Consider the following 16238-nt stretch of genomic DNA (forward strand, 5'->3'; position numbering starts at 1 on the left):
ATGGATAGATGGATAATAAAGCAACAAAAGATTCAACCTTACAATGTAGTGCCTATCTGTGGCAATGCTAAACTAAGATTAAAGTGCAAGGAGTTAAGTGTTTAGCTATTCATTTCCTTTACCGATTTCCTGCAAGTTACCATTTACTTTTAACCCTGAAAAGTCATTCTAAAAATAATCTAGTTTGATCTCCATTTAATGTTACAAATAATCTTCTGTTCATCGCTTTCTAAGATACATAAATAATATTAGATTAATTCCACAATGTTTCTGCAGGAAATATTGTATAATTATTAAATTGACCTTTTTCCCTATGGCTGCCTGCAAGCAAGTAGCCCAGAATGATGAAAAACCTGAACGTAATATAGCTTACACACACCAAGACACACACATCTACGCAGGCAGACACGCACAAGCAGATAAATAGCACATCCCTGGATGGAGTGTGGACAGTGCATTACCCCAGTTCTGGTATTGAATGGAGACCATTAACAATGTTAATCTATAGATCTAATCATGATCATGAAGTAGAGTCCTGCTCCCATTCTGGCAGCATCATCATCATCATCATAACACTATGGCACATTTTCCTCATTTAACCCACCATGCAAAATTAAGGTCATTCTGAGCATGATCTACTTTTTGTTATTATCAATACAACGACTGAAAACAGAATTTAAAAAAAAGGAGGAGACCACTTTTACAATTGAACCAATACTCTATAAAAATGTATAAAGGCATCAGTAACAACTCTGAATGCTCAGCAACAAAGGCAAATGACAAATAAAAGACTATATTTGATAGAGCTAATATACATCACAGACCATACAATGACATATTTGTATACTATTCATTCATTCATTTCCTTTGGGTGGAGCCTATCCACGCTGCCAGTCTACTGCAAGGCCAACACAGTGACAAAAGAGATAAATAACCATGCATCCTCACACTTGCTCCTTGGTCAGTTTAGAATCCCAAATTAACCTAAAATGCAAATGTTTTGGACTGTTGGAGGAAGCCCAAGTAACCAGAGTACCCACACACGCAAACATCACACAGAAAGGCCAGTCGATATTCGAACAGGGAACCTTCTTGCTGTGAGGTGACAAGAGTTCATAACTACACATCCCTTATTTAATATTACACTTTAATGATAAGGGAACGAACAATTGAAACTTGAATGATAATCTGAAAGAATTTTACATGAAAAGGCAGATCTATCTTGAGAATTCCTCATTGACATATTCTGAGGGATAGGAAACACACATGCACACCCAAAAATCTCATTATATTTAATTTCTCAACACACTGGTATGCAGAGGCATATGGGTAGGGAGGCAGAACTAAATAGAGTGTCAATAACGCTGTGTGACAGCGGTGTATAATTACAGTTAAATGATATCAGAATAATCACAAAGGGAGAATTGCACAAATAATGACTAATAACTGTGAAATCAAAATGAATAATGAAAAAAAAATAGTTTTGATCCAAATGTCTGTGTTAATGGGGTGATTTAATGAAAAACAATGATTGAGTTTTCCTCAGTTATATGTAGCATATAGCAACTGGTTTCTTTTGCGGTCTCAGATACTATCAGCACGAAAACACGTGCAAAAGCACTATATATGTAAAGCCACATTCATACTTGAAAATACACAGCCTTCAGTCTGGTTCTAATTTTTGAATCCTTTCACGATGCAATCCTTTTTACAAATACACTGAACAACAAATCATGTCAGATCGCATTAAATCACAGACTAAAAAAAGGAAACAAAAGCAATTCATGCCATTAATTGTGAGAGGTTGCAAATCTTTCATTAATTTTGAAGCAGACTAAAAATTTTGTGTCTCAACCAGCAATATTTCAACAGAGATTAATACAGATTAGCTCTTTTAATTAGCCATCCCACCCACACAGTCACTGATCAAAGCTTGTGATCCTGCCTGCTGCTTGTAGGCAACATTCTACATATGAGTGAGCGTCTATCCTGTAGTAAGAAATGTCGGCTTCATTCCCTCCTACAGTCCTCACAGCTGTTTTTATCTCAGACATAAAATAGAACGACTCATTTGAATCAGTCCTACTTCCTATGTGTGTATATAAGTGTATTGCACGTTTCTACAGGTGTGTACATTTATACATGCATGAACATCATATATTTATGTTTGCAAAATCATAATCTAAGCTTTAAGGCATCTCTTTTCTTGCAGTATAACTTTGAAGATGGAAATGTTCATTTAAGTGAATGAGAATGTGCCTGATTCTGGAATTATTTTGCAAATGTCTGAGAATCATAGTGTAAGCATAATTTTCTAATTTGAATTTCTCTTTTATCTTTGTAAAGTCATATAAATGCAAACATTACAAAGTCAATATAGACAGCATTTCATCTGATGGGAATATATGCTAAGCCTGCTGTTTCTAGCTCTGAAATCAATGACCGTTGAGTTTTAAACATTGCAGTGAATCTAGCTGGTAAATCTTCCACCATTGTCATTGTTCAACTTTGAAGAATTATGTGTTGCTGCAATTAAATTGAAAATTAGCATATTCTATACAAAATACCCAGACATGGTGTCTTGGTACTTTGATGCTTCAAGATTTTTTATGTTTTAAAGCATCTGGTTACATTTTTTAACTGTCTTATGATCTTAACTTAAAAGCTGAAACCTGTTGTGTCATTTCTTTTATGTCCCTGTGTGCCACTTTGCGATGAGTCGTTACTGCCGATGTACTCTATCAGTAAAGGACAGATGTGGCAAACGGTTAGCTAAGTGGTGCTAATTGAGCTGTGGCCCGCAATTATAGCTTCATGGAATGGGAAGCCATTCATCACCACTGCTCTTAACCAACAGAAGCTGAAAAGAGAAAAGAAGAAGAGGATAGTGTATACGAGGGACGGTGAGTGGAATAAATGATTTGATGTGGTAGCATCAGCTACTACATGCCTAACTTATTCACTAATGTATGCTGCTCACCCAGTACTAAGTGATCCCTATTATCTTAATTATATTTCTTTGTTTCCTCTCTTTTCCCATCACTTGGAAATTGTTCTCTCATCTGTATCCTCTAAAATACTTCAATCCGTTAAATGCACCTCAACGGAAAATCAGAGCGAGGGAAAGGATGTATCCTGCGCAGAAGTATTCTTTCAAATAGGGTGACATACAAGTCTACAGCATGCTTCTTAATGTAGCACAAATTTTTGCTTTAAATTGGTACAAAGGAGCCCACAATTTCTCATTTATTCGTCGTCATGGTTCTGAATTTCATTTCAGTCTCACAAACTAACTAAGAAGGTCTAAGATATGAGAAACTGAGCCAAATGACAGAAGCATGGACAAATGTAAGCATTATGAATAATGAAAATTGACTACATTTGGCAACACACTGACCAAGATTATATACCTTGAATTCATTTTTTACCAGAGCAAATATAATGCAACAGTCAATTTTATTCAATTTTATCAAATTTTATTCACTTTTCGTCAGTGACCATGACAGGCAGAACCAACAAAGACACCACTATGTGTTTGGTTTAGTTTTCATTAAAAAATGTTTTTTTTTCTATTCATGTTTTATCAGTGCTGCATACCAGAATGTGGTCATAAAAATAAATCATTGTTGCTTATTACTACAAAAGAGTGTGTGGACTCCATTGTTGCTGGTTCTAATCTGCAGACATAGATAGTCATACATAGACACACATATAACCAACCAGCAAAAAGCAACTACCATGTAAACTGGTTTCTACAGACTATTGACAGTCAAACCTGTGGTGTGCATTTGGGTTCTCCAAACATAGTTACAGCAGGAAGTTTACATACCATTATCAGAAACACTGAAGCTGTGTTGATGTCATGCTTTGAATTATTCATCTGAACTGCTATTTATGTGGAAAAGACGAGTTGTACAATATGTATTTCTAACGACAAAGGGAAGGAAATTAATTTATTCAGGTAATAATATGATCAATTTTGACCAATCTTCTTGATAAAACTGGTCAGCCTGTTCACTACGACGGTGTCATATGCTGCTTTTTGGTCAAGACCCTGTGGCATAACTAATCAATGCTGAGAAAAACTTTTAGCATCGGTTTTCATCATAATGGGTAGAAGTAGGGAAATTGTGTGTATCTTTAAGATGCCTGGGTATTTGACAATCAGCAGTATGTCAGGTTCGGGGAATAACAATGAGGTGCATTTGTGGAGTTGAATATCAATTTGTCAGCTTCCTTGCACAAAGCTAACTATCATCCACAACCCATACATTTTTGTAGGGTTGTTTTTGTCATGACTTCTGGAATGCCATTTTAAAAGTTTACCAATAACCTACTTCTCAGAAATAGTTTGAATGCATCTTTAGAATTTTTATCTCACCGTAACACCAAATTGTTCCAAAGAGACGACAAACAACTCCTTCCGATTTTGGAGGTTAAACCTTCTACTTTTATTAAAGATATCTTACTTTGTCCAGATATATTATGTCAAACTTGGAAGGTAAAAACCTGTATATGATGCATCAGATTGTACACGGTTAAAATCACCCCAGATTACTTTGAGTAAACTGATATCTCACCCATCTACTCTAGATGCTATGCAAATGCTTGTTTGTGGTCAGAAAAATCCCCTTGCACTGGCTGCTTAGCATAATCAACCATTTTCTGCTCAGCATAATTAGCTGACTGACAGCGTATACTTCACAGGGGCTGTCAGTGTAAAAACAACTAAGATCTCTTATTAACCAATATAGGGCACTATCATTCTTATGGCCTTGAAGCAGAATAATCAAAGACCCTTTCAGACACCTTATGCACCCAGAAACTCTTTGTACACAGAATGAGGGCAGCTCATGTTGGATGACAGGAAGCTGTTGAAAAAAGGAGCAAATATGTGAGCTTCAGTTCTACCTCTCTGCTGTGGAGGAGGCCTTTCTCTGACACATCACTGCCAACGAACTGCTTCCCGGTGCCATTTCCTGTTTGATCTCCCACGCGATGAGGTTGCTGGGTTTCACAGCCAGGAAGTTGATGCCTGACTGGAACCACACCCTACGTAGATGAACAAAGAAAGAGACAAATAGAGGAAAAAGAAAGTGAGGTTAATCTAAGGTTCACATAAGCCAATTATAAACAAAGGAGTTGAGTTATTACTGTGACAGTTAAGGGAGGATTTGCAAAAAAATTCAATCTGCTTTGCTTGGAATTTCCCTGCCCCGATTTTCTCTCGGATTTCCTTTTGATGTCTGATCTGTGACATACTGTCTTGGTAAAAAATGTCTTTTAGAATGGATTCACACAAAATGATTCTGCCTCCCACGTTGTGCTGTGGTGGGAGATGAGAAAGGAGTGACAGGAGATGTTCTTCTGAGAGTTAATTTTTTTTCATTATTTTCTTATGCATTCATTTATTTATTTACTTATTTCACTGGAATATCACCTGTGTACAGTATAAATAAAAGTATGCTGTACTGTACAATCCAAATGAATGTCATGAACACTTGACCCTGTCTGTCTATTTTGCAGCAAAAAGGTTTCTCTTTTCTTTTTAAGAAATTAAGAAATAGTGGTCATCTTGCCCTTTAACCGGGCAATTGGAGGCCATTTACAAGAAAAAAAAAATCACCAGTAATCACATTTCCCTGCAGAATGGAGGGGTGGGACCAAGAGTAGGAACTTGGATTGGGTCTGTTTTCTTAATTTTCCTTTTCAAATCCTTCTCTATGTACTTGCTTCATCCCTCCATCTGCCACTCATTGCTCTTTCAGTTTCAAAGCATCCTTGTGTTAATGTCACTGATTTTTTTTCTCTTTTTGCCTTTTCTGGTCTTTAATCTGTCTTGGTGTGTTATGTTCTATTTATCACCTTGATAAGACCCTCCCTCAGTTTGCATGTTTTACCAACACACTTTATTGGCATTCACAAACACAAAGGTTTTCTAATTCATTAACATACATACAGTGCTGTAGTCGCTGCCAAACAACAAATACCATCGCAAACATAAACTCAAACTTTTTTCTTCTGCGCAGAAGAAAAAAGAAGCCAATTCTCTTTGTCTCCTTTCTCGTTACTACTTTCATGTCTTTGTTTTGCTTTATGTCCTGCCAAAACCCGCCTCCAGTTATGCCATGCATGTCTCTTGACAAGCTTCTTGCCCATATGTTTACAATGGGTGCCTTAATATATGCAGCTGTGTGCATGAGTATGTGTTGATAGCAATCTAAATGAGACGTTTGGCTCAAGCAAAGGATCCTCTTGTAAAGGTTTGAAAGCCTACTTTTTGTTCCTGTGCTGTAATTTTCTTGGATTATTTTGGAAGAAGATAAAAACATTTCCTGGTTAAAAATTCTGTGTGTGGTTTATGTGCAACGATTAGGGGAAAAAATAGGGAACGAAAGTGTATTACGGTCAAAAGAAAAAAATCTATTTTGGCCTGTTGTGAATAGGGTAACTGAATGTGTTTACATGCGTGTTTGTGGTAGCACAATCTAAAACAGTCAGGGGTCCTGTTAAACTCTTTTATAATTCAACAACAGAATGTTGCAGAAATGGGAACAAAAGGCTCTCTGGTATTTTTATGCTATTCCTGTTTCTGTTTAACCATAATTTTTGCTCATTCCATCTCGCTTTTTTATCCTCATCCTCTTCTCTGTACTATCTGTCCTCTTCAACCAAGCGGAAATGTAAGATAATTCACTTCAAAGGAAACTTACAACAGTGACAGTGTGTATATGAAATGATGTACAACAAACCAATAATTAGAAGAAGAACACAAATGACTGAACAGTATGTGAAAGACTGACTGACGGGAATATAGTAAACAGTAAAACATTGTTTACACCTAAAAAAACATTGTTTTTATACAAACTTGAAAAATAGAAAAATTCAGATCAAATATACTGTGAATACTTTGTGCTGAAATTATGAAACGTGAACAGTCTATATAGATTCAAACGCTTACAGATGCAGTCCTACAAAGCAGCTTAAAAACAGATTAAAAGCAGTAGCATGCACCCAAACAATAGCATATAAGTGTGTAGAAATGAAACATTCACACTATTAACTTGTTTTAAACGTAAGAGCAAACTTACTCAAAATTACTGTCATCTAGATTCAGAGATACTGCGCTGGGTCACATCTTGGACCACCTGAATATGTCTGCTGGATAAGTAATAATTTCTGTAGAATTGTCATGACAAAGAGAACTGACTTCAGACTTTGCCACTCAAACCTTTATCTAACAGAACATCACAAACAAAGTTAAGCTTGGCTGCGCATTATTAAGGATCAAGATATTCTCCTTTCCCTTTCGAGCATTGATGTCTTTGTGCTCAGCATGTAACCAACGTGTCAGTATATGTCTGAATTCAGAGGTGATTTGTCTAAAAGGCTAATTGTAGACTTAAACTGCTTAAAATGACCATGTAGAATAACAACAAAGAACACAGACAGTCACATATTTAAGAAAATACTGTAGCACTGTTAACCCATGTTGTATATGTCAGGCTTTTGTTGTTCTGTATGTGCACAAATGTGAATGCGTGTGTGTGTGTGTGTGTGTGTGTGAATGTCTGTCAACAAGTGAGATGATGGACAGGGCTGCGTCCCTAAGCTGCCTCTGTCAGGTCTGTATACAGCAGCAGAGAATGATGAGTGTCTTGAGTCTGTTTTTAGGTAATGCAGAACGACAGGCAAACTTCTCCCTGTTTTCTCTTCTTCTCTTTTTCATTTTACCTTATTCATTGCCTCTGCATTTATCAACCTCTTTTATATTTCTCATGTCAGCTGTGCTACTCTGTCTTGAAACTGGATGACTGATCTGTAACACATGTCTATCTGTTGAATTAACAGACATCATCTGCTTACAGTTACAAGCATTTTTTTCTTGTTTACTAAAACAACAACAAAAAAAAAACTATTTGCACCACAAAACATTAACTGAGCCTTATTCCTCCCCCGATTACACACACTCACAGCTACAGTCATCCCCTGTTGGTCAATAAGCAGCTCACTGAGCATTACAATTGATTTTCTTTTCCCTTTTTTCCAGGGCAATGCCTTGTTTATGGGCACCTCAACATTAGTTTTCCAAGTGGAAAAATAAAGAGTAAGTGGAGAGAAAAGGCAATAAGGCATCATGCCAGCTCCCCTCTTATTCTCTATGTCATAAAAGCAATTTCTAAATGCAAAATGTGCTTTGTCAAAGTTAATACGTCTCTTTTCTTGTTTTTAGTGCTTAAAAGCTCCTGATGGTCTCCTTAACTCACTAATGTAAACTGTAGTTTTGCTACAATTTAGCTTTTTCTCTAAGGAATATCTTGAAAGTTCAGGTTCTGCTCTATATTTAGCTGCTGGATGAGTGTAAAAAGAGATTCTATACAATCATGCACAAAATTGGGGAATAAGCCCAGTGCAATAAGCAAGCATAATCACACTTATCTGCCTCTGTTAAGTACAACCTGTTTTAAAATATCCAAATAGTGTAATGACACCATATGATTACTAAGTACATATCACTAGGGTCTTCCTATTCCCTACTAGAAATAACATTAAAGCTGCTCTGTTGTTTAAATAGACAAGTTAAAGGGCAAGGAGGAAAGAAAGGAATGTGAATGATGGGATGCATATTTATAGCTAACACTTTCCACAAAGGAGCACTGACCCAGGACACCAAACAATATGTACAGGGACAGAATAACAAATCATTCTGTTGAAATAGAGAATCACTTGCAACCAATTAAATCCCATTACACTTAACCCTATACTGCAGTGATAATTATGGACACTGGGTTACTTTGAGAAACAGTGGATGATGGAGGGATGGATTTACACACAGCAGAGAGGAAGAACGGACATAAGAGAGTGACATGCAGGCAAAGAGAGGACTGAGGGCAAATAAGGCCAGAAAGACTGGAAGGAAAAGAACACGACTCTGACACTAACTCTAAACCCACACCAGACCAAACTGTTACCTACATCTGACAAGCCCAGCTGTTCAGTCATACCTTAGTTGCAAACGTTGCTGTGGTCAGTTGAGGCTTCAGTATTACAGTTCATGCAGTGTTAGAAGGTCAGCAGACTGAGCCTTTACTAGACAGATTAAAAACACTTCTTCTCTCATTAGCTCCCTTGGTGTATATATACCACAAGTTCACCCCTTATTTTCTACTAAACTGAGTTTGTACACTTTGGTTTTGCTTGAGTGGCAGTATCCTCTCTTCTAGCCGAGTCTGGGTCTTGAATTTATCCTGACGCCTTTGCCTTGTCTGTCTGCTTGTTTTTGTAATTTGTCAGTTTTCAATGGGGGCTGCACGGTGATGGTTAGCACCATCACCTCACAGCAAGAGGGTTCCAGGCTCAATCCCCACCTGGGGTCCCTCTGTGTGGAGTTTGTGTGTTCTCCCCGTGTATGCATGGGTTCTCTCCGGGTACTCTGGCTTCCTCCCACCATCCAAAAACATGCATGTTAGGTTAATTGGTGACTAAATCGTCCCTAGGAGTGAGTGTGAGCATTTGTGGTTGTTTGTCTCATATGTCTCTCCCCCTCCCCCCACATACATATGGTTCTCTTATAAAAATCTCAGTCATCGTGAAGCTATAAGTACATGCATGACATCTAATCCCATTTTTAACCTTAAATGGATGTAGGCACTCCCCTATTTTGTCATTTGCACATCAAGACATTGTATGCATGACAACTAAATAGGCTATGTAATGAAAGGAAGTATGAAGAAAAAGCACAGTTTTACCCAATATAAAACAGAGACACCCATCCGTGAAGCAGAAAAAAGGAAACCTGTTTTATTTGGTAATTTCAGTTCTGTAATCACAAATGGAACAAAGACTTTTGAATTAAACAAGTAACAAATGATCAGCTCAGTAAGTTCAGGGCAAACAACCCTGTCGAGTTCAAAAAGAAAAAAAAAGGTAGGATTATAAACCAGCATCTTAAACACACATCAGCCCACAAATCACATCTCCAGTGAATGAACACACAGCATGTGCACTTTGTAGAAATGATCTGGACGGGGACACAGAAGTACGAATGGATCATGGTATTTTTCTTGTGGCAAACAAAATCTGAACAATCTTAACATTCTTTTCTTTTTTAAGTCTCATGGCAGAGGTCTTCTACGACCATTATAAACAATGCTGCAAGAGTTTATTGGAAAAACTGAAGATGGAAAAACAAAATCAAAAAGAAATCACTGTCATATTGAGCAAGCTCTGTGAAATTGTCTGCTTTGTTTTATGGTAAATTATCTGGCCTCTTTTTTCTGTTTCCACCTCATACCAGGGTTACTTCTCTGGAAAGATGTGAGTACATATGGTCTAAAGAATATGGAAGGTGGGCACATTCTCACCACATATGCTTTCTTTAGGAACACCAGTTTGTGTGGAAGAGCATTTATAAATAGAATAAATATATAACTTACGCACCTGGCTCCAAGTCTTATTCCTTTTGCTCTTATTGTTCTGACAATAAACAACTTTGAGACATCAGAGATTGTGGATTGGAAACTAATCAGATAGTCTGAAGTTAGTGGTAAATTTTATATGCATTATTTGCGTCTAAACTAATGTAACCTCTGTAGATTCCCACTGTGTGGCAAATTTACGGACTCAAGTGAATCTCTTATGAAAGCATGAGTCAACTGTCAAAACAAGACTTGTGGTATCAAAACTCTGTTTTTTATAGTCTGTTGGCTGTAAAAAAAAAAAAACTGATAGATCTGCTGCGCAACAATAAGAGGCTTAGTAATTTGTAAAAGTGATTTGGATGCGTTATCAATTTGGTGAACAGGTATTCAGGATATAAATGGTTTAAATGCTCCTTTTGCTTTGATTATTTTAGCTTTTTGTTGAATTTTGTGACTTTGCTGTGGATTTAAAATGCAGTTTCTCATATTTTTCAAGGTTCAAGCAATAAGCAACAACAGCAAAATGTGTACAGTGAACTTCCATCCAGTCCCCACTGTGCAGACATTCTAAACTCTTTCTCATCAAATATACAATGGTTGCTAATGCAGGGATACATAGAATGTAATAATGCATCCTTTAAATCAGTCAAAGAGGTTGACATATGAGCAATTAATCTGGATCACTGCACCTTCTGTAGATTCAGCAGTAAATAAGTTCCAGTCGGTGATGACATTCCAGGTTCTCTAAAAATCAATTTGTTCGGCATACTTTGAACTGTGTCATCACCGTGGAGTCATACTGAGTCATAGATTTGGTATTCTTGTAATAGTTTTAATTATCATAATTAAAATCCCAAACTGAAGAAAAAAAAGACAAATGACAAACAAAGTTTTATAAAATAACGTTTTCAACCCAATGAACATGATAACAATATTTTTTTCATGTAAGGTACGTGCTCTGATATGTCTTCAAACTTTAAAATCCCTACATTTTCCATTAGTGCAGAACTGACTGTATGTCAACCTCACTCTGTATTGGTCTGGGTTTGAGGTTTCTCTTTCATCTCACTTTTCACTCTTTTACCATCTACTATGGACAGACACTGCCTCACCATCTAATGAAACAAACAAACAAAAATAAAAGCTTACAGCACATATGAATCCAGTGTACCTCAGTTGGGATTAAATGAACAATTAAATGTATACACCATATTCATTTTGGTATATCAAACCTTTCTTATACATCTCTTGTTATACTATTTATTATTTCCTGACTAATTCTACAATTTTAAATGATCTATAGCTTTCAGCACTTAACAGTACAGTGTTCATATATTGCAGCTGCTGACATTGCATGACATTCTGGACAAGTGTCAGCAACATGGTGGTCTTCTCAAAACAAAAGTAGCAGCAGACTCAGAGCAATATGCTATGTGCCAAAAAACACTGCTGTATGCACAGCAGCAGATGTCTCTTAAAGATTAAATTTAAAAAACAAAAGGGGAACAAAAAACAGAAGACATTGTCTGAAGTTGTTTTTTAAAATAGATATGCAGAGTGACAGGTTGAACAGACTGCAGAAGTCCAGCTTAATGCTTTTATTCTACATCTAAATTGCACCAACATGTCCAACTATTCTTTGGGCAAGTACTGAAGTGCTTCGCAAAATATCTGAATAGCTTTTTTCCCAACTAATGCCTTACCTCAGTGTCTTGTACTCATCGATGACAAATTGCAGTGAAAACCTTTCTCCAGAATTTCTGCTGGCTCAGAGACCAAAGCTTAGCAGTAATTCTAGCAGTTGAAAGGTTGTTTAAACCCATTACTCAGCTCAGAAGTGGCACCATCTCTATATAATGAGATTACAGCAAGACAAATATGATTCCTCTTGGAAAGTGTTATTCATTAAAAGTTTGCCAAAAATGCCTGTTAGTTAAATGATTACAATCAATGACAATTCATGACTTAAAGAAAGAAAATTCTGGCAATGGTAGCTAAAATGGCAGAGAGTCAAAAGCAGAGAGTTAACAAAATACAACAAAGAACCAGCTGCATATTCCTCAACACACTCCAGAAACTACCTTCACTCGACATGAGTGGCATTTAAATGAGTCAACTGTCAAATCATGATAATCTTGTTTTCTACTTTTCTTGCTTTTTGAAAGACAGAGTGAAAACAATCTGTTGTTGTGATCCACACTGAAAAGACACAGGCTCACTTTTTTGATGTGACAAGCTGTCAACAAACTGAGAGTTGAGGGAGTGCTTTCTGTTTTAGTTGTGGTTTTGAACAAGCTTTTAAAAAGTTGTAAATTGCTGAATCAAGCATAAATTTGAGCTCCTCGGATTACTGTCAAATCAAACTTATTTCACACTTTACAAGTCTTGCTGAAGAATATATTAATGATAATATTCTCAGTGTTTGGTTGTATGACAAAACCTTGCCTTTACTGAGTCACAGAAGGCTCAGTTTATATAATCTTTTGTTAATTGTATTCCAATTATGATGGGAATTCAGATCTAGTTTCCAGTACTTCAATAAGATCTTTCATGTGCATATTGCATACATGATTAGACAGATGGGGGTCAGTAAGGGCAGAAGCTAAGACTGAACATGTTTTCAACATTTGAAAGACAGATGTAACAGAGCCCAAGTCTGTTGGCCACAGGTTAAATATGCCTTGAAAGAACACCTGTTATATAATGCTGCTCTAACTCTGTTTTATACTTTCAATTCCTCCTCCATTCTCATTCTTCCTCTTTAAAAAGTCTATTGTTTAGTTAATTCTTTGCTGTCGTCTGTTCTTTGTTGTCCTTTCATCAGGTCCTTGTTTTTTTTCATCCGTATGTTCACTTCACATTTAAAAACATGCTTCCTTCTCTCATCTGTTTTCCTATCTATTCACTACCTCTCTAAACACAAGTCCTCATCAAATTTAAACACAGTACAAACAACAAGAAAATGGTCCTGATCAGCTTAGAATATATTTTTTATAAAGGAGGTTTAAATGCTAGCTGAAGTGGTTGCTGTGCAAAATTAAATTAAATTAAAAGTAAAATGCCACAAAATAGAAACCAACCATGACAAGAAATCACGACATATAGCACTTTTAAGATGTCCATATTTAGTTAAGTTTGAGGGGCTTTATTTTTTTCTATTTTCAGTTCTCCACAAAAATTAAAACAACAGAAACTTTTTTTGTATAATTATGAAAAGAATATGGTCTATGAAGCGATTGGGCCTTGATTGGAGAGCAGTGAAGAAGTCCATTAGAATACAATACCAGTGATGACTACCAGATGTAATTTTCCTTGTCAAATCCATCCATCCATCCATTTTCTATACCCGCTTAATCCAACTGTAGGGTCAAAGGGAAGCTATCCCAGCTGTCATTGGGCAAGAGGCAGGGTACAGTCCGTCACAGGGCCACACAGAGACAAACAACCACACTCACTCTTAGGAATAATTTAGAGACACCAATTAACCTAACATGCATGCTTTTGGACGGTAGGAGAAAGCCAGAGTACCTGGATACACGCATATTGAAGCAGTTACTACTGCCAAAAGGTGCACCAACACAGACTGAAAAATAAAATTGCTATTTTACATAGTTTTTATTATTTTGATCCACCCCCTGAATATGAGAGTATCCCCTGACCACACACACACAACACAGACACTGACACACTAACACAACATTTCCCACATTCCCCGAGCAGCTGGCTCCCAGTTATATAAGTTTACTGAAAATGATTTGTGTAATAAGCTGCTGGAAAATGGGACAAAGAGATATGTGTAATTGTTCTTGTTTTACTCAGCATATATTACATGCATAACTACGTCAACAACCATTACATGGTTTCTTGCTCAGTATAAAAGTCCTTATGTATCGTTGTGTGCACATTTGTTAGCCTCCACTCATGTGTTAGACATGAAAAAGGATATTGCCATCAGTTGCCTTCTGCTCAATGTCTTCTCCTTATTTTACACTGCTGCTCTGCTCTGTATGGTTTGCCGTATGGAAATTCCTGCTCATGCCTCCATGCCATATTAGTCCTGCAGAGTTCAAAATACTTCAAATTACACAATTAAGAGCCTTAAAAAGCCACATTAAATGCACTGATTATTATAAAAGAACAAGAATAAATTTAATGCAAATGTTAGAATTACCTCTGATTATTTTAAGATTTGATGTAGCCTCTGAAAATGCAAATCAGCAGGAACTGATTAACAAACTGATATAAAGCTGTGAACAGGGCATGCAAGTATGGCTGATTGTATTTCAGAAATGATAACAGTTGTTCTTATTTTCAAAATCACATTTCAGTCATACATTAGTGGAGCAGGTGCAGTAATCCACCTTTGAATATATTTTATAGCTGACATACAATAATTTGACTAATCATCACAAAAACACCAACTTCTTGCTGACCATTTTTGTTGACATTTTCTTTCTCGAAAGATAAAGCTAAATGCAGCAGCAGCTTTTCAGCACATGTGTAATAATGTGTGGGACATTTACAACTGCTACCAATGAATTTAATCTTATGCAGGACATTGACAATGTGATCTGCAGGTCTTGTCTTGATGTTTGGATACTGAAATGCTCTCACATAAAAAAACCTAACACATGGAATCAAACCGCCCACGTACCTTCCCACCACACATGGGATTAGAACGACATATTTTTCTGTAAACAAAGACACAGACAATAGTGGTGGGTTGTTGGCTGCGGTAGCAGCTTCAGGCTTGTCCTCTGGGCTGCCGTCCTAGATTAGCTGTGTAGCAACAAGCGACTCAGCCACCAATCACTTTTAGCAAGCAGAGACTGGAATCCTAAAGACAGACTTTCAACACTTGATCAGATCTGATTAGAATAACAGGAAATGGCTTGCAATTCACATGCTTACTGTTGCATGACTAATTTGTATGTTATTTTTTTTCACACTTGTTTCCAAGAATTGCAGGACAGCTGATTTCTATTTTTTGAAAATAGGATAAAGAAAAGGGAGCTATTCCTGAGGTTAAAAATTACGTCTGTGTTTATTCATAGCAAGCATGTAATGCCTTGCAACCTCCAGATTGATGAATACATTTGTGGGAAGCAGGTCAATTTGCTATATGGAAGATATTTTAAAATGAAGATGAAGAATGTCCTTTGTCCATTCAATGCTATATCTAGTACTAAAGAAATATTCCACACAAAATCCTTTTCGTTATCAGGCATCTTGACTTGTTATTGCCTGTCACACAGTGAGTGTGAAAGGTGGCTTTCAAAATGTGTTAGTTGGGTCCAGCACAGTCAACCTGCAAATATCTGATTTCCAAGGAAAGTACAGTGGATCCAATTGATTGGCCCAAAATGAGGAGAGGAGATACAAGTTTCACCAGGGTGGTAACACCAAAGACCGCTGAAGCCCTGGTCTGATGCAGCAACCACAAAAAATAAAAAGATAAGCGAAAACTGTCTCAATAGTCAAGTTGCTTGTTCAAGTTTCAGGTATTTTTTTCTTCGAGGTGAATGAAAGAGTAGCACCAAGAAATTGAAATGACAGCAGAGGAGATTGGGGGAATTCAACTGAGTCAAGCTGTTTTCTTTGAGTTAATCTATGGGTATTTTTGGGCTTCATGGAATGATATTAGACATGCACTTTTGTGTTCTTGCCTAAAGAAAAATATAAGTTGTTTAGGAAACCTGTTGCTACATTCCAAAACAGCAGTCCACACAATACAGTTGCTATCAGAAACTCTTCAGGTGTATGGTTGAACAGTTGGAAAAAAAATGCCTCCAATAGTATTTTTTCCTTGTCACTGTG

General features: G+C 36.8%; 1 protein-coding gene across 1 annotated transcript in view; it reads right to left on the reverse strand.

The window, feature by feature from the left end:
* The window catches only part of LOC140309584 (transmembrane protein 132C), a 236508-nt gene that overhangs the window by 114373 nt on the left and 105897 nt on the right, over window positions 1-16238 (reverse strand). Inside the window, exon 4 of the mRNA XM_072387505.1 lies at window positions 4912-5052. Within this exon, the coding sequence (XP_072243606.1) occupies window positions 4912-5052 (141 nt within the window). The remainder of the gene's footprint in view (window positions 1-4911; window positions 5053-16238) is intronic.

This window comes from Leuresthes tenuis, unplaced genomic scaffold (genome assembly GCF_036924035.1).
Source record: "Leuresthes tenuis unplaced genomic scaffold, fLeuTen1.0.hap1 SCAF_6, whole genome shotgun sequence".
NCBI classification, from domain to species: Eukaryota; Metazoa; Chordata; class Actinopteri; order Atheriniformes; family Atherinopsidae; genus Leuresthes; species Leuresthes tenuis.